Source organism: Rhinolophus sinicus, chromosome 16 (assembly GCF_057876585.1).
Source record: "Rhinolophus sinicus isolate RSI-liver-muscle chromosome 16, RSI-T2T, whole genome shotgun sequence".
Classification (NCBI taxonomy): domain Eukaryota; kingdom Metazoa; phylum Chordata; class Mammalia; order Chiroptera; family Rhinolophidae; genus Rhinolophus; species Rhinolophus sinicus.
In genome coordinates, this window is record NC_142516.1 from 95,811,621 (window position 1) to 95,834,544 (window position 22,924).

Genomic DNA, 22,924 nt, shown 5'->3' on the forward strand with positions numbered 1-22,924 from the left:
ATTGGTCATTCTATAGACCAGAAACTGAGCTGTGTAGAAATTGGGAAACTTTCCCTTAAGCATTTCTGGTTGAGTGGATTTTGAACCCAGGCGGTCTAACTCACCCCACATCCCGTCCCGGAAAGCATGCATTTACTAACTGGCACTATCATTTTTTTCATCAACCTTTATTGAGGGTTAACCATGTGATCACTGCTTTGCATATATTATCTCATTGTTCTTAAGTTACAAAGGCAACAGCTTCCTGTACTTGAGAAATTGAAGGAAGCAGTTTGTTCACAATTGTTGCTTTACAATATAAAAGACTTGCTCATTGGAGATAACTTGGAAAATACCAAAAAGTAGAGAGGAAATAAATAACCCATATGTCATCTAGAGAGAACTTATTTAAAAATCTTTTTCTTCATTCTAGAGTATATACGAGTATACTTTACATAGTAAAAGATATACCTATCACTTTCATATAGAAGGTATACATACTTACATATATATTTTTTAAACAAAATCCCTCTTGTAAAGCGATTTCATAAGTTTATAGTTAACATAATGCAGTATCATAACTCAAATTTTTGTCATACCATAGTGTGAAATCCCAACTCCAGTTTTGAACTTAGCAACCTCTCTGCTTTTTCTTTCGGGAACCAGATACCTTTCTAAAAGCACTCTGAAAGTTTAACTCAGGCTTGGGGATTGTAATGAAAAGCAGCAAACGCATTCCTACCACCTTCACGGAGGGCTCTTGCCTGCACCTGATATGCTTGTGAGTGTGTGTGTGGGTTTGGCATGTGTAGGTTTTGCCTTCGTTTAGAATTTCCTCCCCAGCGGGGAGATGTCTGGAGCGGTGCGCTGTGAGCTGCGAGCTGTGAGCGCCTGTCAGTTTGTCAGCAGGCTCCCGCCAGTGCCACAGCCTCAAAGCAGTGAATAAGCGATTTCTGCAGTTTCCGCAGTGAGAGCCTGTGCCATTCTCGGGATGCTCAGTCATACCCCAGTCCTGCTCTGAAGGTGGCTGGTTTTCACACAGAAGGATGGTAGCTAGAGGGGAAATAGCAAGATTCTGGAGTCTGGAAAGCCTTCACATGGGTATGTGTGCAGAGAATGCATTATTGTGTTGCAGATTTGCCTCTTCACTTCCAGAGTTGCTCTTGGCTGGTTTTTGTCAGATGTAAATGCGTGTGTGCAAGCTCAGCCGTCCTAGTCCAGCGTCCTGAGGGCAGTTTTAATTGTGGACAGAGTGAAGATAAGAAATCGCTTTTGTTTATGGCAGAGCAGCTTGTAGAAAGTAGAAAATAATAAGAATCAAGAATGGATTATCCTTCACAGATTAGGGATCTGGATTTTATTGTACAGATTTTTGCTTCTATTACATGAAATTCCTTTATACAGAGCTTTTTGTTGGGGTATATAAAAATGAATGTTCCCTGCTAATATGGGGTATATAAGGTGTAAGGTCTATGAATTGATTTTTGAAAAATACTGTTTTCAAAAGTGATACTGCCCAGTATTCAGTTATTCCATGGTTTCTTATCTCTCCTTTTTAATATTTTTGTGAATATTGTCACTTAGACTAGTTCCTATTTAAATGTGAAAGAAATGTACTCTCCCACTAGGACGTTGTAAATTGTAGACCATGTAGTCTTAAAAATTAGTGACAAAAAAATACTTCATTGAAAGAATTGTAGCTGACTGCTGCACATGGGTACATTAGAATGCTGTAAAAAGTCTTCTCTGTTTTTGCCTTATCGGATGCCACTAACTCACATTGAAATGAATCAGAATTGTAGCTGACAGCTTGAAGGCAGCAGCTCTGGGCCACCCTGGGCCTCCCGGTTTGTAGTTTGTGCTTCTTCCTTGTTTTGATTGGTTTTCTGTGCTGGCTGAGAGCAGACGGGGATGTGGTTGTGGCTTCTATATCTGGCAGATTAAAAACACAAGATCAGCATGTACTCCATTTCACTAACGAAAAGTTAGAAAAAGGGAACAAAGTTGCCCACTGATTTCTGCTTTGGGAACATAGACCTGCATGCAAAGTGGCCGTGCCTGTGGGGACGGTGGTCCCAGTGTCCGCGGAGGAGAGTGGGCTGTGCTGCTCATCCTGAGCCCGATGGGCATCTCTGTGTTTATTCCAGCCAAGCGCTGCGAGCCAAGGCAGCGTGTGGGAGAGCAGAGGCAATCAGGCGGGCAGGGGTGGTGGCCCCCACCATCCCGCTGCTCCTCCCTCCAGCATTCCTCCATTCCCAGGGCACAGTTCCCGGTCCTTCTTCCCACACAATGCACAGGCCCAGGAAGGCCTGACCCAGCCTCTGGCTCTGCATGGAATGATCTCGAAGCTAAAGAGACACAGCATGTCAGAATCTGCAGTGCAAGGCTCTGCACCCTCCTCCCCTCCCCAGCACGAGTCGCCCGGGCCCCAGCCCTCCCCTCACAGGTGACTGTGCTCCTTTAGTGAGCCTGGCTGTGAGAAAGGAGCGCTTGCTCAGTGCCTCTGTGACTTGGAAGGCCCATTCTGCAGGAATCTTCTCTTCCTGCTCTGAGCATTCACCGGTTGAGTGTACACCTATATGTATTTAAAAAATGGAAATGATAGCAAATACGGTATTGAATCAACTTTATTTTATCCTCAAGATTTTATTGTCTTCATGATAAAAATATGAAGCTTAGAACTGGATCACTTGGCCCTTTCTCTTCTTATCCCCTCCCAAACTGCTTGCCTAATAGCCAGCATTCTCTTAGGTCAGCAGTTGGGTTCAACACATTCAAGCCCCCGGACAATTTTCTTTGTAGTTTTAGCCTTTTTGTGGGGAATCCGCTTAGTGTGCCAACCAGAACCACTCTGCTTCCTGTCATAACGCCGCTTTCTCTGCACATACAGAGAATCCTGGCCCTTCTTGTACTGTGTCACTTTGGGGTTGGTGCTTGCCACACTTCTTACAGAAAGTCGCGCAGGTTTTAGGAATGTTCACCGTGTTTGTGAGACCGCTGTCAGCTCGGAAAAAGCTAATCAACTTTAAATGATATGCCAGCATAAAACAGAGAACTTGCTAAATGGTGGTTTCTATTTTATTTAGGAGCCCTGAGGGGGCAGGGGAGGGACAGTGGGGCCCTGAAGGACGACAGCTCAGAGGCTCTCCGGAGGAAGCTCCTGCAGGGAGTAGGCCTGGGAGATGGGCGCAGTCGAGGTCCTGTAAGTGTAGCCAGGTGAGGCCAGGACCACGGCAGAGGCAGGTGTAGCAGGATCACTTTGGAGTCAGACAGGCCTGCGTTTGAATTCCAGTCCCACCACTTGGGAGCAGATATTTAACCTCTTTGAGCCACAATTTCCTCCTCTGTAAACGGACAGTAATAATTCCAGGGTGCTTATGAGGCTCGAATGAGATGATTTATCTTAAGCACTTAGCAGCAGTGCCTGGTACACACTAACAGTTTATTCTGGGGATTCGTGAAACCAGATGGGTTCTTGCTTAGGGTTTGTGCAGCCAGGCAGCTGTCAGGAGCTGGGAGGGGCCCTGAGACCCAGTCTGGAGAGCAGGGAGCAGCTCAGTGAGGAGGGGGGCCCAGGACAGGTCCACAGGGGGAGCCATGGTCAGCACCAGAAACCCAAGGAGGAGCAGACTTGCTAAGGAGAAAACAGACTCCAAGGGATAAGCCAAAGGTAAAACCTGAGGGCTCGAGGCAAGACACCAAGAAACCCAAACCTACATGCAGGGTCTGGACTGGAGGCGGGATGGGGGAGCTTCCTGAACCGGAGGGAGCTGAGCTGCTGGCGGGGGGCTCTCGTGAGAGAGTGGAGGGGAGACCTGGGGCACTGGCTGCCCAGGGCTGGTGGCCCAGACCCTCCTACCTTTCCTGGGCCCTGAATACCCATTTTACAGGCAGACGCTTACTTTTTTAATGATAGAGTATATACGCATATGACACAACTCCAGGGAAAGTTTTGGCTTTAACTTGAGAAGAGGAAAAATTATTCACAGGTAGTTTAAAATAAAATTTTACTAAACCATTTGTAGAAACAAAACCCATTTTCAAGTTTGGTGTAAATTAAGCTCAGTCATGATGTAACTTACCCCGCTCCCCGCTCTGGGCAGTAGAAGTCCACAGTGGCGCAGATATAAAGCCACATGCTGGAGAGAATTATGTTCAAAAGACCCTTTGATGTTTTAAAAAGTTATCAGTGAGGGTTAACCAGTCCATTTCTAGGACTCTTTTTGATCTTATTATTGTCAGTATGTTTAAAAGATTCAAAAATGCTATATGGAACATGGTTTGAAAGTCTAGATTAGGCATAATAGTGACTTTCCTGATAGTAACATTTTAAATTCTTTAATTCCGGCCACTAACACAGACTGATAAGTATGTTCGTGTCCCTGAGAAGGTCGTAGCTGGGGTCAGAGCTGGGGTTGGATATAAAGAGTGAAGACACACACAGCTGACGAGAATACTGTAGTTTAAACAGCCAAAATATCACAATGTAATTGTGACAAATATTTTCAAAGAGGGAAGCCTGACATGCTTCTAGAACCTTGAAAACAGAAATTGTGACCACAGAGGGCCAGGGAATAACAGGGAAGAGAGCCGAAAAGTCATGGAACCCTCCAAGAGAAGTGACAGCTGACTTGCCTGGGAGAATGTCGGAGTTCGGTCAGCTGCTTGGGTGGGAAAGTTGCTCCAGATAGAGTGGTCGGCTTGGACAAAAGGACTTTGTCCTTTTTGTTAATCTTGAGAACACTCGGTGGTACACATGTGGCTAAAGCAGAGGTTTTCAACCAATGAACTCAGAATCCATTGCCCTCCAACTTGTGGCTTGCTGCAGGGGACCGGCAACAAAACGACACTTCCTAGAGCACATTCACTCGTGTGGGCTTCAGGTAAGTTTTGCCTTAAGTTCCCATGGTTCCCACACTTAGCCAGGCAGAATCCTTGGAGAGCTTTTGAAAATTCATTCTCAGCAATCATCCCCACCTCACCTCCCACCGCTTTGGAACCTGGCTCAATGGTCCAGCGAAGGGCAGGAGTCCTTATTTTTTTAAAGGGGCCCCATGTAATTGGATGTCATCAGCCTTGGGTGTTCAGGAGCCACGAAGAGGGGTGGCCCTGGACGTGGTACCACATGTTTGACATTGAAGGTGAACCCCCTGTGACCAGTTTGTTCCCTCTGTATGCATCTCCACGGCTGGGCCATCACGATTCGGGCCCATGGTTTCAGCCCCCACAGCCCAGCTGCTCACAGCCCTGCGGGCTGCCTCCCTGTCTGTGTTTGCCATTTCCTGTTTTAAGAGGGAAAGGAGAATAGCTTATCTCAAACTTGAGGCAGTCTGAGCAATCGGCAGGAGGTTTTCAAAAAGACATGTTTTGAACAGATTATGCTAAGTGTGGGAATTTCCCTGAAGTCATTCCTGATTTAGGGATGGGAAATCCCCACAGCGGAGGTACAGGGGTTGGGAAAAGAGCATTACTCATTAGGTAATCAGTGCTGGTGACAGCCGAGGCCCTTCATGAAAATAGCCTTCCTGTCCGGTGCCTGATGATGGAGGCCGGGGTTTTAGTTCTTACCTTCCTTCCTCAGCCCCCCATCACCTGAGACAGGTGAGACAACTGGCATATTTCTCTGTTCCAAATGAGAAAGCAGGGGCTCAGAGATGTGAGGGGCTGTGTTGTAACCTGGCCCAGCTGTGACCCCAACCACAGTCTCTTGAAATTCTGTCACTCTGATCAATAGCCCTTAGAATGTGCAAAAATCAACCAAACAGGAAAGAGACTTGTTGTATGTCCTGAGAAAAACTCCCACCGACCTGGGTTGTGGCCCCGTTTTCTGTGCATCACTCCTTATAAGAAGTCCTTATCCTTTGGCACATGTGTGGGGGCAGAGCCCCAGAAAGCAGTTTCCAGGCTCGCGGCCTCACATAGACAGGTGCTGGCTCAGGTAGTAAATAGCCATCAATGTGATTGCATGGCCATCAGCTGTGGCTAGTTGGCCGTCAGCTGTAACCAGTGAGCCATTGGCCACTAATATAACTGCTGTGGCTACGCTAGCAAAGAGAGGGAAGAGAGAAAGAATGGGGGCTAGCAAGAAGATGGCGGCTGGGCTGGCAAGCGCGGATTGCAGTTAGGATGGCTGGTTGCAGACAGTGTGGATCCAGCCTCCAGCGAGAGTATACTAGTATGACTCCTCTATCTATGGCTCCGTGGGTGTTCCTTTTTGGCCTCACCATGTCCTGCGTTCTCTTGTGGGGAGCGGGAGCAGAGACCCCGCAGGCCTCCCCGCACGACAACATGTTATACAGTTTTCCATTGTTGGTGATATTTGGTATTTCCTGCCATAAAAATTCACCTTCATGATCATTTGTCACGTTTCGTCCCTGCACAAATGTAAAGTCTGAGTTCAGACAGAAGAATGTCTGTTACTTTTCCAAGGAGTGTGGAAGCTGTTTATTGTTGGCATTGAGAAAACACATATCATCTCTAAGTATATTTGCAACAGTGCTACTTACTGATTTCAGAACTGGCCTATCACCTATGGATAGGCAGTTCTCTCGAGTTGTGTGTAGTAAAGCTGCATCTGACCAGGGCTGGAAATGGGGACGGGGGTCTCTGAGGGCAGCTGCAGCCTGGAATGTTGATCAGTTCATTCAGGAAGAACACAGATTTGGAGGCCAGAGGAGAATTCAGGGGCTGAATCTGAGGTAACTACCGTTTGATCCAGCATTTATCCGGAAGAATTCAAAACAGGATCTCAAAGAGACACGTGCACACCCACATTCATTGCAACATTATCCACATAGCCAAGAGGTGGAAGGAACCCAAATGTCCACCAACAGATGGAGGGATAATGAAAACATGGTACATACTACATACATGCAATAGAATATTATTCCACCTTTAAAAAGAAGGAAATTCTGATACAAGTGACAACATGGATGAACCTTGAGGACACATTATGCTGAGTGAAGTAAGCCAGTTACAAAAACACAAAACTACTGTGTGATTCCACTCATATGAAGGAACAAAAGTAGTCAAACTTAAAGAGGCAGAAGGGACAAAGGTGGTTGCCAGGGAATGGGGGAGGAATGAGGGAGATTTAGTGTGTTTTATGGGCATAAAGTTTCGGTTTTGCAGATGAAAAAGTTCTGGAGAGCTGTTGCATAATTGAATATACATAACACTACTGACTGTAAACTTAAAAATGGTTAAGATGGTTCATCTTAATGCTGTGTTTTTCACCACAATAGGAAGGAAGGAAGGGAAGGAAATAAATTTACTCTTGTATTAAGAAAATATATTCATTTCCCCTAATTTTGCAGAAGCACATTTTGAGAATTTGTAGTAGCTCTACATCATGCAAAATTCCCTGAAATAAAAAGTCACCATTTTTAACGTTAATCTGTGGTGGAAGATTTTGAAGCCACTGAAGCCAGTGATTCTGTGTTAACTCGAAAGCCGCTGCAGGCCTGCAGTTTGCGCCATAGTGAGGGGTTCTGCCCAGGGAGGCTGTCGAGGCGGGAGGGGTACGATGGGTTAAGTAGAGTGGAGTCAGATTCCAGAGGGCCTTGAAATACTACAGAAGACTCTGTCAGGATGCAATAGATAACTATTGTGTCGTTTCTTGTGAAAATGATGACACCACTGTTTCAAGACGTTTACCTTGGATGTAACATATAGGGTGACTGGGAGTGGGGGTGGGAGGCTGTGCAGGCAGGAGGCACGAAGGGATGCTGGGAGCGTTTGCTAGCTGGAGGTGGGGATGAGTCCTGAGTGGGAGGCAGGGAGACGTGGGTGTGCGTCCTGCCTCGGACCCAGCACTGATATAGCGTCGTCAAATAGTTAAACTTCTTGGAACCTTAGTTTCCCCATCAGCAATTTGCAGTTCAGTTGAAAAAGATTTCTTGAGTGCCTTCTGTATGTCAGATACTGTGGGGACAGAGCCCCAGAGAGCCGTTTCCAACCTCTCGGCCTCATGTGGAAAGGTGCTGGCTCGGGTGGTAGATGGCCGTCAGCTGTTACCGGTTAGCCCTTAGCCACTGATATAACTGCCGTGGCTACGCTAGCAAGCGCAGATGGCGGATTGCGGAGAGGTGGACTGCAGTGAGCACGGGGATTGCAGTTAGCAAGTGAGGTTGGTTGGCAGAGAAGCAGATGGCGGGTTGCGGATCGTGTGGCTCCTGCTTCCTGTGTCTCCAACCCAGCCGCCAGCGAGACTATAGTGGTATGACTTCCCTATCTATGGCTCCGTGGGTGTTCCTTTTTGGCCTCACCATGTCCTGAGTTCTTATGTGGGGAGCCGGACCAGAGACCCCGCATGACACCCTGCATGACAGATACTATGCTCGGTTCTGGAGATACAAAACTAGAAAGACGGGCCCTTCCCTGGGGAGGTTCTGGTCTCAAGGGAAATGCATGTGAAGACAGTGAGTGTGGGGAATGATAGAGGTGTGTGCTAAGCGCACACACAGCAGCCACAGGTAGCACTAAAACCCCTCCCAGCTAAACGCCAGACACTGAGTAATCCAGCTCCGCAAAATGCATCTAAATCACAGGGCAGGCACACCAATATCAGCGGAGAAGGGACTGTAAAATCATGGAGGTAGTTAAGGTCACCAAGGGCAAAAGATATGACAAAACTTAACCAGATCATTGCAGACCCAGTTGGGGACGGGGAACAGCAGTAGGAGGAAGAGGTCAGCAACAGGAGCAGAGGACCCGTGAATACTGTCACTATCCAAAGTGATACAGAGGTACTAGATGTGGGAGACTAAGTTGTTTTTAATATTTGTCCAGTTGCATTAGTCTTCTCACTGATAACAAAGGCAGTGCTGTGTTGGAAGAGGCGGTCACGCCCAGTGGGCAGGAGTTAGAGGCGGGGGCTTGGGGCCGCACTGCACCCAGCTGGGTGGTGTTGGGGCTTCAGTCTACTCATCTGTAAATTGGGAAAACTAATAGTACCCTCCACATTGCAGTGACATGAGGTTTATATGAGCTGAGCCACGCAAAGAGGCTTAAAACAGTGGCTGATAAAATAGTCTTGCATTGCCTTAAAGTTTTTCAACTCAGAGTACTTTCATATATCATCATTCCATTTGAGGCTCACAGCAAACTAATCACAATTACTTGCTCAGAATTTACAAATAACCCTGTGAGATGGCTATTATTATTCACATTCAACAAGGGAAAAACCTGAGAAAGGAACTTGACAAAGGACTCAACACTGGAAAAAAATTTTTTAAAGAATTTGTGCAGCACAAGTATTTGCAGCTGGGCCGGTCTGGCCTCAAAGCCCTGCGCTTTGTCCACATACTGTATTTCCACCCACCCACCCATCTATCCATCCAGTAAAAACTCACTGAGCACCTGCGTGTGCCGGGCAGCAGTCTAGGCACTAGGAGTACAAGGAAGAACAAAGCAGACAAAAATCACTGTCATGTAGCTTCCATTTTCGCCAGGGGAAGCAGATAGCAAACACGTTTCTCCCTAAATGCTATGGAGAAAAATAAACTGGGAGAGAAGACTGGGCGGAGGTGAGAGTTTCAGTTTTAAATGGGAATGTCAGGGGGCCGGTGTCAGGCACAGCATTGGCAGGCCCTGAGGGAGGGGTGCCTGCTGTGTGGATCCCGCAGCCACCACGGCCGGAACTGAATGACAGGGCTGGGAGACGGAGACGCAGTGTCTTTGGGGGGTGGGGGACAGTTCAAGCACCTGGACTTTCTCCCCTGCGCATGGTTTGGAGTAAATGATCCCACTTCTGAATGATCTAGCAGGATCACTCGGGCTGCTTTGATGAGAGTTATAGGAAGGGGGCAGGGGCGGCTGCAGAGAGGTCAGTAAGATGCTGCTAGAGCGACCCAACTCCAAGGGACCAAGCCTTGAGCAGTGGGAGAGCAGTGACAAGTGACCAGATTCTGGACACATTCTGAAGGGAGAGTCAGGATCTGCTGATGAGTTGGACATGGGATGTGAAAGGCGGAAGAAAAAGAATGACCTCTGAATAGATAAAAACATGTGAACTTCCATTTTACGGATGGGAAAACTGAGGTTGGAAGAGGACAAGTGACTTATTCCAAGGTCATTTAGCCAGAATGGTCGTAAAGCTAGGACACTTGCCTGGGTATTTTCACTCCTAATACCCTTGCCTTCCCCTTGTACACATTGCATCTCTCCCACCCCAGGCCGCCTGCCCTGCCCAGCTGACCGAAGCCACTAGCACCACGTTGTTTCTGCGTGCTCAGTAAATACCAACGCATGATGTTGAAACATTCACTGCTGAAATCTTTATCAGGGCCCACCTGAGCCAGAGCCATTTTTCTAAGTGTTTATTTATGAGAACAACTCAGAGACCTTTCACTCTTTGAAGTCTTATCTTATTTGCAGAGAACTTTATTCCAGTATTTCCTGTAAAGGTTTAGCATTTTTTCAATGGAATCTTTTTTTCCATTAGACTTGAGAATTGTGGATTTGTACGTTATCGGTACTGGATTTTTTTATTTTTTTATTTCCTTTACTGATTATCAGCCAGATCCGATAGTAAGGAATTCTAACTTAGGAAAACATTGTCCTTTGGGTATTTGGGGGGAAAAGTGTCATTTTCAGGACTTTGCTTGGGGTCAGAGGCTCAGATACTTTTATTTTTCTGAGATTCACGATTCTTTTGGCCCAACCACATCTGACATGTGCCAAGGAGCAATGCCATTGCTCCTGTGCTGTGCAGACCAGTGCCTGCTGAAATTGGAAGACTGCTGCCACTTTGGGCCCCCTGAAAGCCCAGGAGCATGAGAACATTTCAGCCATCAACCAGCATAGTTGTGGGGTGACAATCTGGACAGCTGCTCTGAGGATGCCGGGTAGAGAAAATTTTCAGCTCTAGTGTTATCTTCTTTGTAGTCTAAGTCTCGTGTGTGTTAAAAAATTTTTGTTATTTCCTTCCTCAAGACCTTCTCCCCACTCCCACCCAACCACACACACACCAGAACATGCACTAGACCAGGCGACCTCGTGTTCTCTGCCTGCAAGCACTCTGCCCACAGCAGAGGAGGCGGAAGTCACCATGTGTTATCTAGGCTCACGCACCCTTCTCAGATAGGGCAGCCTAATGTACTCAAGACCCCTTCCCAACCCCCGCCTCCCCAGCATTGGGCAACAGGAGCGCCACCAGATTTGCACTCCTGAGGGAAGCCCCCTGAGAAAGGGGGTCCTGATATGTGGCATCACCCCCACCAGGGGCAGACATGTGCGCACACACACACACACACACACACACACACACACACACACACAGCTGGCTCTCTGCTGCCCACCTGCCTGCACTCCCCTCACCTTGACGGCCTGCAGTGCTGTGGGCCAGGTGCTGCCTCTCTCAGTGAGTCAGTAAATAAGCTGGGAGCCTAGAAGGCAGTGCCAAGGGCCTGGAGAGCTTTCACCTGCTCTCTGACTTTGTGGTTAGGTTCAGGAACATGTCTCCTCCGCAAACCCTTCTTCCCTGAGGCAGCTCACTTTCACCTTTAGCTCTCAGACACAGGCCCTGGTCTTTCCTGACTGAGACGGACGTGGGAACAGGGAGGGGGCAGTGAGGTGCGAATGGGTGCCAGCCAGAGGCCAGGACACGCCTGTCCTTCAAAAGCGCCAATTCAGCTGGTTCGTCATCAGCACGTCCCAAGTTCACTGCCTGTCCAGACGCCCGAGGTGTGGGCAGGACACGTTAGCCTAACAGGGACACAGCTATGCAACTGGTGAGTTATGCTTCACCGGGCAGGTGCTGCTACAGAAGGAAGCCTCAAGGAAGGACGGGAGCAGCCCTGAAGAGGAAGGGACCGTAGCTGGGGTGTGGGGCTTTCCCAAGCACAGAGGGGCACCCTCAGCCACGGGAAAGCTCGTGGAAAGCATGGGCCGCTGCAGAGACCTGGCTTGTTGGGCATCGCCGAGAGGTGCTGTCCAGAGCTTGGGCTCGGAGGACAGGCACCCAGGGAGGAGTAGGCACAGCTGTGGGACACATACCGCGTTGTGTCTGCCCATTGCACCTCGTGTGCTCCGCGTCTCGCAGTGTAAATATGGTCCTGTCTGCTCGGCAAGGAAAACTTAAGAATCTGCTGCATGAAATACAATCACAGAGCTTAGTTTCACAGTGTGTAGGACTCTCCATTGTTGCAAATCTTTTTCAACAGTTTTTACTGTTTTAGGCTTTGCACAAAATGTGTTGCTTTTAAACACTTGTTCACAACGACAGCATGTCTGAAGCGATGGGGAAGGAGGAAAGCTGTGAGAGCCTGTGATGCAGAGCTCGGGGCACGGGTTAGGGCTAGCTGTACAGTGTGGCTTGTCCAGACGGGATGGGTAAAATGCCCATCAGATTTTGAAGACTTCGTGCAAAATAAAGAATAGAAACCATCCAAAAAAAAAAAAATTCTGTTTAGAAAGTAGACCTATCCCCTAAGAGTAATTACTAGAAATTCAGAGTCATAGGTCTGTGAGAAAAGCATGGCAGACAGCACGCTCCCACTGCAGTCCAAACCCACCTCCACCCTTCTTCCCACCACACTGGCTTCTGACGTCCTTCCTCGTGAATTTTCCCAGTAACGAGGTTTTTCAAATCCTCGTTGACTTACCATCTTTGTTGCTCCAGACATCACTCAGCCTGCATACTATTCTGAATTTCATTTCCCAGGGCCATTTCTCTGGTGCAGCGTCTCTGAGCCACCCACTCTGACTTACCTGCCCCTCCTCCCAGCTGACTTCCCCGGTTCCAGCCTCCACCCTACCGCCCAGCTCCCACCGTCCTCACGGCCATCGCTGCAGTGACTCTTCAATTGGGTCCCAACCAGGAATCAAGGATGCTAGGCGCTCGACACACATTCTGTCACTTAATTCTCCAAAAAGAAAGAAAACAACGTTCGCTCAGAGAGCTCACGTTTCTTGCTTAGGGTCTCATGCCTTCAGAGGGGCAGGGCCAGAATTCAAACCAGGCTTCTGGGACTCTAAACCTTAAAAGATCTGTCTTTTTGGTAAAGGTTCTGTATCATTCCCAGTTCTAATATTGTGAGTTCCAGCCCTTCCATGTGGGGAAAACTAGTAAAATAAAACCACAGGTTTTCACTTAATGATGCTGCTGGGACCTGTTAAAGTTAGGAGTACTACTGATTTGCAAGTAGAACGTGGAAGCAGAACACTTTTTAAAAAATGATTATAGTTTTCATTTTCTTTTCCTGCTCAAGCTTTATCAACATGTTGCCTAGAAACATGTATATTTCTATTTTTGATATCCACTTGGAGCACAAATTTCCAGCTAAATCGCATGTATTTCACTCAGTATCCTAACTCACAAAATACCATTGTGTGTTCATACTGGCAACACTCTCTGAAATACTTAATGCAACATTTAACCCCAGCTCTTTTTAGCATGAACTGCTACATTTGGATGAACAGATCAGTAGACATTTTCTAATGACTTCTTCTGGGTAAGATAAAAATGACTATTTTCCCTTGGTGGTGGGGGTGAGGTGTGCGCTCCACAGTCATTTATTTTATCATTTACAATTTTTTGTTAGCTGTGTCTTTTAAACCATGTCTTTTTTTTTTTTTTTAAGTTTCTTCAGATGGTGGTCCTGAGTCCTCTGCCTTAGTGGATGACAACGGCAGTGAGGAGGATTACAGCTATGAAGACATCTGTCAGGCCAACCCCAGATACCTACAGCCAGGCGGAGAACAGCTGGCCATCAACGAGGTACCGGAATGCCGCACAGCAGTGACCAGGGGTGGATCCCGATTCTCAGGGCCCAGAATCCCTTCAGACTTTGCTGTCTGATTATTTCTTAAACATATTCTAAAACCTAGAACTTTGACTAGAAAAACACTATGCGTTTCTGGCATTTTCAAGGACAATTTATGTGATTCAGTTCATCCCTTTTAGGAATAAGAGCAGCGGTCATTATCATTTGGATAACATATTCCGTTTCCAAAATGCTCTCCCTTACTTTATCGTCTCATGTAAATCTCACAGTTGATCTAAGAGGTAAATGTTACGATTGTTATCCATATTTTAATAAACGCTGAAACTAAGCAGCTAAATTACTTGCTAGCAAATGGCAGAGCTCGCCTTATCCCCGTTTCTCACGACGAAGCTGGAGTCCTTTCCACCACTCTGTTTCTTCAGCCCTGTTTCCAGAAATCTTTCTAGAAGGCGCTGCTAACTTTTGGAGTTCTTGAACAGAACCTGTGAAGTGTCACTTCTCAGTGAGTCAGCATCCCCATTTGTAGCACCTGTTGTTGCTTGAGAGTACGATGGTGTCCTCGGGAGCTGAGCAGATGTGTGGCATCACCTGCCCCTTCGGTGGCTCCCAGACGAGCTATGTCTATACTTTTATTATTAACTGTCGACTATCCTGAGATCACACTGTACCCTCTTTAATTGCAATAACCCATAGAGTTAGATGCAAACTTTGTTCAAATCATGAATGAAGTATGACTAGTAAGTTCTGGGTGAGGCCGTGAGGGTCTGTACATGCTTTGGAGGCGTGGCTCTGCCACATCTCGCTTGGCTGCTCGGAAACCATTTGGAGGTGAATAGTCCATCTATTCAAATTGGTTAAATAACTGCTGGTCAGATAAGCGAGCTATGTATACATTTTTTTTAAAAAAGTGGAATTTGGGATTTCCTTTACGAGCATGTGAGAGCGGTTCACCGGATGTTCTGTTCCCTAACGTGCTTCTCTGTTCATGTTATATAACAATCAAACAGTAAGTATTGACCCAGAGCCATTGGTGTACACAAGTGAGAACTAGAATATGTGCATGTGCCCCCGAGAGAGCCCACAGTGTCCCCCGCGTCGTGTCCGAGTGGCTGTTGCACTAAGCACATGCATCTCCATTTCAGCTGATCAGCGATGGCAGCGTGGTCTGTGCAGAAGCCCTGTGGGACCATGTGACCATGGATGACCAGGAACTGGGCTTCAAGGCAGGAGACGTCATCCAGGTTCTGGAAGCCTCTAACAAGGACTGGTGGTGGGGCCGGAACGAGGATAAGGAAGCCTGGTTCCCCGCAAGCTTTGTCAGAGTAAGTGTATGGCGCTTTCCACAGCTATCTCTGGGGAGGTGGGGGAATTATGTCCGGTCAGACTTGCTCTTTGTAGAGTCAATTTTTTGTAATCGTTTTAAGCAAACCTTGTAGAAATTCGACTGGGTCGTAGGAAAACTTGTAACTGAGGCAAACTGGTGGTTTGGCACTCCTGCTGGGTTTTGAGCCGCTGGCACAGCATGGCTCTGGTTGGGGACAAGTGAAAGCCAGGGAGGCCTGCCTGGCCCTGGGGCTGCCTTCCCCCGGTCACCTGTCCCCTCTGTGTGGGCCACAGTTGCGAGTCAATCAGGAAGAGCTGTCGGAGAATTCCAGCAGCACCCAGGGCGAGGGGCAGGAGGAGGACGCTGGCAGCAACCGCCACAAACACTGCGAGAGCAAGCGGCAGATGAGGACCAACGTCGTCCAGGAGATCATGGACACCGAGCGCGTGTACATCAAGCACCTCAAGGACATCTGTGAGGTGAGGCGGCAGGCAGCAGCCTTGCTCAGGCTGTCCCCTGCCTGTGCCCTATGCGTGTGGCTTTCTTCTGTGCCCAGTCAGACCCTCTTAGTTCCATGTTTTCCCAGAGCCCTCGCTTCTCACCGCCTCCTGCACACTGCCCCTGTGCAGACTGCTCACTCGTTACACACTCGTCTGTCGCGGTCGGCATAAGCAACTGCCTGACCTGCTGTTGCATGCGGTCCTCTTTTCGGGGCTCTATGACACTGTCTCTTTCAGGACTTAACTCTGAGATGATTCAGAGTGAATGGCTGTCAGAGAAGGCCACAGCCTTTAAGTGATACCCACTTGACTTTACAAAGAATCAAAGGTTTGTCAGTATCTACAACCCCACTGCCTCTAGTCACTGAGTCACAGATGAGATTCTGAGTTATTCAGACGCAATAAAAAAAACAAACTGGTTTTATCTAGTGATATCCAAGGCTGTACTGTACAGTGTCATGGTGATTCTACTCTTCAATACATCTGATTTCTCCCGTGATATTTTTCATTTTTATGGGTGTTGTGGAAGCCCTACCCTAAACTGTTGTTTGCCACGTGTCATCATTCCAGCTGTCTTGGCTGTGAGTGGCTGATCTCTGCTCTCAATTCAGCATCAAAGACAAGCTGAAGTGATACAGCTGCCCATTTCGTAACGGGTTAACTGGCCAGATACAGATATGCCAATGTTTAGCGTATTTGTACCAACTGTCTTGTTCTGTATGAATATATGGTGAAGGGACTGTCTTTCAAGTGGCATTTTCGGAAAATGAAAGTAATGCTAATAATTGTTGAACATTGATTATGTGCCACCCCTTTACCTGGATTAACTCATTTTATACTCATAACACTCTCACTGGGCAGGTCCTCTTTGCCCTGTATTACAGATGAGGAAACGGGGGCACAGCACAGAGAGGTTAAGCGGTGGGGTTGGGACTTAAACCAGGCCGTCTGCCCCGGAGCTTGTACTCTGAACCTTTGCGTTGTCTTTCTGTTCAAATTCATACCAAATAGTGGTAAGGATTTTGCCATATAGTCAGTTTAGTCTGTAACTATATGATGCCAATTTGGGGATAATTATTTCCTATATGTATGGCCTTTCCTTCCTACTCCACTACCTCCCACCCAAGCCATAGTATAAACAGGGTGTGTAACTGATCATCTCTAACTAGTGCAGGCCTCGGGTTAAAGGTGTGCAGATTTCTGCTGTATGTAGAAAGTAGGTGATGGTGGACTTCCTGGGTAAGATACTGCTGGCCGTGACAGTGAGCAGAGCTGCATAAGCTGTTTAGCACATGATGGCATTCTGTGTTTGACAACTCTTCTCGGCTGGGAAATGGAATTAGGGACAGGAAAATGGTTATCTGAAGAGTTTGGAACAAGTGTGACAGTACCAACTTTTGAGCTCTAGTATTTGAAGCCGAGTGACTTGTTTCATGAGTATAATCTGGAAACTTGATCCAGTTTCTTGAATGATAAATATCTTTTCTCTTTCCTTTTGATTTTAACATATTTATGGCACATTGTAGTCATGGAAGTATGACTGTCCCATCAGAGACCCATAGGGGTTAAAATAATTTTCTCTAATTAAAATCCACTCCAAGACAACGGCTTTTGGCCCCAAATACTGTGTTATTCAAGTAAATAATTTTTGTGAGTTTCCAAATTAATTTTTACAAGCTTGCTTTTCCCTTTTGCAGGGCTACATTCGACAGTGTCGCAAGCACACAGGGATGTTCACTGTCGCACAACTAGCCACCATTTTTGGAAACATTGAAGATATTTACAAATTCCAAAGAAAGTTCCTGAAAGACCTGGAGAAACAGTACAACAAAGAGGAACCTCACTTAAGTGAAATAGGATCCTGCTTTCTTCAACATGTATGGCCACCTGCTACTTCTTTATTAATAATATCCAGTTAAATAATTTTGAAATCTTTCTTCACTAATAATAGTCCTTTTTGTTTCTTTTTTGGTTGCTAGATTAATTTCCCATAGAATGGAGATGTCACTTGTAAATTAAGTTGATTGGTTTTTGTGGTTAATCTTTAGCTAAATACCCTAAGTCCATTTTTTTTCAAAGTCTTGTCACCTTTAAGCAATTTGGAGTAATTTCTGATAATAGCTATTAAGGTTCTATGCTATGTCAAGCACTGTTTTCAGAGTCTTCTTGTATTAGCGCCTACCGTGTTCCCCCCCAAAATAAGACTGGGTCTTATACCATATTTCCCTGAAAATAAGACCGTGTCTTATATTAATTTTTGCTCCAAAAGAAGCATTAGGACGTACTTTCAGGGGATGTCTTATTTTTTCATGTACAACAATCTACATTTATTCAAATACACTCATGTCATCTTCTTCTGGAACATCGTCATAATGTACTAAATGCATCTGTCTGGCTGATGATCGTAACTGGGGCTTATTTTCGGGGAAACACGGTATTCTGCTGTGAGGTAGTATGATTATTGTCTGGAGACTAACTGACCTAAGGTCACACATTAGTAAGTAACAGATGGGAATTCAGACTGGGGCGTGTGGCTCTGCAACTCATGCCTGTGGCCATTGTCACTGTCTCAGAACAGTCTTGTGATGATGGCATGAGCCTATCATTTAACTGATGATTGACTGTCACTATTTAATACTAAAAGATTTCAGAGGAAGAAGCATTTATTCCCAGCCAAAACGTCCAGGGCATCGTAATAATAGTAATAATAAGAGCAACGACGACCACCACCACCTCCCGGGGCAGCACTGGCTGGGTGCTGGGCCAACAGCTTCAGAGAGGCAGGAAAGTGGAGCAGACCCCAGGGTGGTTGCTTCTAAAGAGCTGAAAATGATGCTTTGGGGGTAATGCACATGGGGAGATCAGCCCTAGGAGTGCACTGGGCCTATTGGGACTTTGTGAAAGACCTGTTTGACCAGAGCAGAAGGTTCACAGAATTTAAGAGAGAAGCTTCAGAGGTCAGGAAAGGTCTCACACAGAGGGGACAGGGCCTGGTGGGGACAAAGCCTCAGGAAGGTGGATGGAGCCTGGAGAACGGGGGTTTAGCTTAGGAACAGAGGAGTTGCCACTTCTGGGGAGAGAGAACAGGTAGGCCTGGGCTAGGGTGATGTCAGTGGAGACACGGAAAGACAGATTTGTGGCGATGGGTATTTTGAGGACAAACCGACAAGACCTGGTCACAGGGAGCAAAGGAAAGCAGCAGTCAGAACCACTTACAGGGTTCTGAGTCTGAAAGAATTAACAGGTGGGTTAGGAAAACCTGCTTTCTAGGGAAATGGTATTGAGTTTGAGCACGTCCATTTGAAGCAGGTGCCAGAAGGGAACGCAGCTCTGGGCAGGTGGATATTTGTGCCAGTTGTGTGGTCTGGCAGTGGTGGCTGCAGGGAGAAGATGCGGGGTGGGGGTGTATGGGGGGGTCTGAGAACCTGGCCCAGAAAGCCTGCCTCTGGGAGTGTGGAGGAGGGAGTGGGGGGTGGGGGTGCTGCACGCTGAGGGATGGAGTCCGGAGCAAGGAAGGCGTTGCAGACAGAGCTGGCAGGGTTGCAGCCCCCAGAAAGTGAGACCCAAGGAGGAAGGAGGTGAATGAAGGGTTTGCCTTTGGAGGTTGGAAGGTGGTGCGTGTGCGGAAGCCAGGTGGTGGGACATTAAGGAGATTTGTGGTGAGGAGGCGCAGCCTTTGAATCCTCACCTCGTGGTCATGGTCAGGGAGTTTATCGGGGAAGTAAAGAGGGTGAGGAGGGAGCGAGCTGGGCGTAAGAACAGGCCCTTCTTGTCTTAGATCTGAGGGGTGGAGGGTCGGCTGAGGAGGGTGACCGCAGAGGGCTCCGTCCGCTTCCATGGGAAGCCCCCTGCACCCGTGACACACCCTTCCTGGGTCTGGAAGGCTGTCTGCAAGGGGCCCAGGACTCTGAGTCCTAAGGCAGCCCCTCCCTCCACCGCCACGAGGTAACTCCCCCGTGGAGAGCCCCTTCCCTAAGAGAAGATCCGGGCTTCTTGCCCCAGCATGAGAACCATCACAGACAGACTTGGGACGCCAGGGAACATCTCCGTCCTGCCCAGGAATGTCCCCTTCCCTGGGCTGGTTGTCGCCTGTCCTTGTCTTGGCCTAACGCCACCCATAGCCTGATGAAGCTGTGCTTTCCCCTTGCCAGCAAGAGGGCTTCGCCATCTACTCCGAGTACTGTAACAACCACCCCAGCGCCTGCGCGGAGCTGTCCCGCCTGATGAAGCAGAGCAGGTACCGGCACTTCTTCGAGGCCTGCCGCCTGCTCCAGCAGATGATCGACATCTCCCTGGACGGCTTCCTCCTCACGCCGGTGCAGAAGATCTGCAAATACCCCCTGCAGCTGGCCGAGCTGCTCAAGTACACCACGCAGGAGCACAGGTGGGAGGCCCTGGGGTGTCACTTGTGTTAGCTCAACGGAAGAGGTTTTCCTACTGTTTGGAATGCTTAAGATTGTTAACTACTGAAATAGGGTTAGTGAAGAGGCTTCAGAATATCCATTTCTAGAGATACTTAAAAAAAAAAAAAAGAGAATAATTCTTAAACTGTGCCATGAGCACATGGGGGACTGTTTTGTTGGTCGTTATTATTGACAGATATTGTATTACTATAAATGCTACTCAGTAGTTAACAAAAACAATTTTTAAAAGAAACAGACCAGTGTAAATAGCATCAGAAATATTTTGTTTTCTCCCCTATACTTATGTTGCTCCACATCCCCTCACTCTCAGCAGTATTATTTACTGCCGACCAAGAGTTACCCTATAGGAGGGATGAGGCCGTAGAAAAGTTTGAGCTGTAAAAGAGTAGGGAATTTTAAAGGCACGGAGTGGGGTGTGGGGACCCATGGAAGACACATCTCACTGAGATCCCGTTCGGCTCTCAGCCCCTTCTTGCCCAGCCTGGGTACCTGCTTTTTGTCTCCAGAATCCTTTCCACCCCATTCCCTCTTGCTTCCAGCACAGGCACAGAGCTTCTGGTCATGATTGCCTGAACGCTCCATCTCCTTTTGGGGCTTACTTTGTGCCTAAGTTCTTCTTGGGAAGCTACAAAGTTGTCCATTCCTTACTTAATAGCAACTTGTCACTTTCCTGCAGGCACAGCATGAGGTGCTTATATGTAAGCTAGCGCCCATTCAGTACTGGCATGGGCATGTCTGTTTTCCGTGATGCTGTCACCACAGCAAGACCCAGCTGTTAGATGCCTTTAGGTGGTAGCGATTGATTCATTGCTTATGTTCTCACCAGGCAACAACTAGAATACCAGTGGGAACACTACTGTTATCAGGCAAGCTTTTAGGATAAAGCTTACTGTTGTAGAGGAGAATCAGACCTCATCCGAGACTTCCATGTCACTGGCACAAAGCCTTCACTACACCGCCAGCCCTTGAAAGGAGGCTTGAAGTGTTCTAGTGAGAAGGGGGCGAGGGAAAGGATTGTACCCAGAGGAAATTTGCTGTAGCAAACCACAATAATTCTGGGTTTTAACAAGTAACTATTGCCCTGAAAGCAATCAAATTCTCCATGGCCAGGTGCCTAGCCCTGCAGGGTGCCCAGAATGGGTCATTCTTATGCTGCCTCTGCTACTGGACTCCTGTGGAGAATGAGGGCTTGAAAAGAAATCTTTTTACAATTAAATTGGAAGGTAGAAAGAGAAAAAGAGCCAGGTTGCAGAACAATAGACCTTGGTGTGGGTTTTAGTTTAAAGAATTAGGATTACAAGATTTATAGAAGGGAGTTCATTGAAATAGATAAAAGGGAAGAGAGCTGTATACAGAGGGTGCTAAAAAAGTGTAAACACATTTTAAGAAAGGAAAACTGTATTAAAATATATATGTATATCAATATATACTGATAACAAAAGATGAATACAAGTCATGTTTGACTTCTGCAATTACGAGAGGTGCTCAAAGTGGTTACCATCTGCATCCAGGCACTTCTGATTACGGTGAACTACAGCTTGAGGAACGCTGACCAAAGTGTCCACTTGTATACATTTTTTTGGCACCCCCAGTATATTTGTTTTCTCTTTCTAACGGAAAAAATCAGAAAAATTTGGAAAGAAAATAACAAAGTCAAGAGAGTCACAAATTTGAAGAAATTTTTTGAAAAAGGCATCATGATGAAGAACCACAGAAAATAAAATAAAATTGAGAAGCAAGGCCATCTTGAAACTCATGGGCAAGCAGGTTAGTATATTCCAAGATGGGAAACCTATGGCCAGAAGTCCTAGCTTCAACATCATCCTTCAACGGTTAACTTTTCACTCTTAAGGGCATTTTTCACCGAGACATTTGCAGATTTAGACTATTTAAAAAACAACAACAAGTAAATCACTTTAAAGGAAATGACAAAAATCCCATTTGCTTGTCTTAAGTAACACAAAACAAATTTAAAAACCATTACATTCTGCTGCTTTTCTGGAATTGTACAGAAAAACTTGCTGAAAAAAATAATACAATTATTCTGCACACTTTCTTCACTGCTGGAGACCTCTGGGGGGGTGGGAGGGTTGTGCCCATGATTTCAGCAGCCCCCTTGTATCAGTTTCCTTTGTGCTCTGCTGCGGCGTGTGAGTAGGCCTGTCGAAAGACAGCGGGGTCTGCCTTGTGGGGAAATGGCCAGAGACTTCCCAGCAGCTGAATGTAATTGTGTTTGGTAAATAGACAATAGAATCTGCTTCCCAGGCTTTCTTCCTGGCTGTGCAGGTCTCAGTCTGACTGAGATCCAAAGGCTCTGTCTGTCTTGTATGACGCAGGAAAGTGCTAGAAGGCAAAAAAAAAAAAAGAAAAAAAAAATTCAGTTCATTAGCTGGATGATTGGTTTACGTGTCCCCAAATTATTAACACTGAGCAAAACTCGAATGTGAGCGTTTCTGGTATCAGACACCTCTGCTGTTGGAGCCTGTGTGTAGATTAGAACTGCAGTTTCAGTTTTCCCAGTACCTGTAGTTTTAGAGGCCGTGGGAACAGGAGCCTGCTGGGGGGAGCATTTTAGTTTGATTTCACTAGCATATAGAAAGCACCAGAAATGAAGATCTGTTGATGAGGTAAATATCGCATTATTGTTTACATAACTCACTCCGTCAGCCTATCCTCTGCTGTCCTTCCCTGAACAAAGTGAAAAATGGGACTCAGAGCACATAATTACTCTTGAAGATGGTTAGTGATTATTAACGTACTTTCTGCAACAAAACTAGCTATGTCAGAATCACGGCAATGCTAAAGACTGTGCTTTCCTTGTTAATGAAAATTATTCATTGTTACTATGACTAAAACATTTCTTGTGACATTTACTTTCATTCATGGTCATTTCTGGGAAGTGAATGACAACATTCTTATCCCAAAGAATTCTGGATTGCTGTTTGGTCAGCTCCCTTAACCTCTGCAGAC

The 22,924-nt window shown here is 46.7% G+C and overlaps 1 protein-coding gene and 1 pseudogene across 6 annotated transcripts in view; one reads left to right on the forward strand and one right to left on the reverse strand.

Annotated features, from left to right (window-relative positions):
• The window catches only part of SPATA13 (spermatogenesis associated 13), a 321,686-nt gene that overhangs the window by 287,269 nt on the left and 11,493 nt on the right, over positions 1-22,924 (forward strand). For 5 of the 6 annotated variants that reach the window (XM_088793451.1, XM_088793454.1, XM_088793452.1 and 2 more), the window contains 5 exons: positions 13,563-13,699; positions 14,849-15,028; positions 15,324-15,509; positions 17,228-17,407; positions 19,682-19,914. In XM_088793451.1, the coding sequence (XP_088649577.1) occupies positions 13,563-13,699; positions 14,849-15,028; positions 15,324-15,509; positions 17,228-17,407; positions 19,682-19,914 (916 nt within the window). Of the gene's footprint in view, positions 1-860; positions 1,081-13,562; positions 13,700-14,848; positions 15,029-15,323; positions 15,510-17,227; positions 17,408-19,681; positions 19,915-22,924 lie in introns of those variants that run through there. The other variant, XM_088793455.1, reaches the window with a different exon arrangement.
• LOC148755074 (large ribosomal subunit protein eL42-like) lies at positions 1,106-3,345 on the reverse strand (annotated as a pseudogene).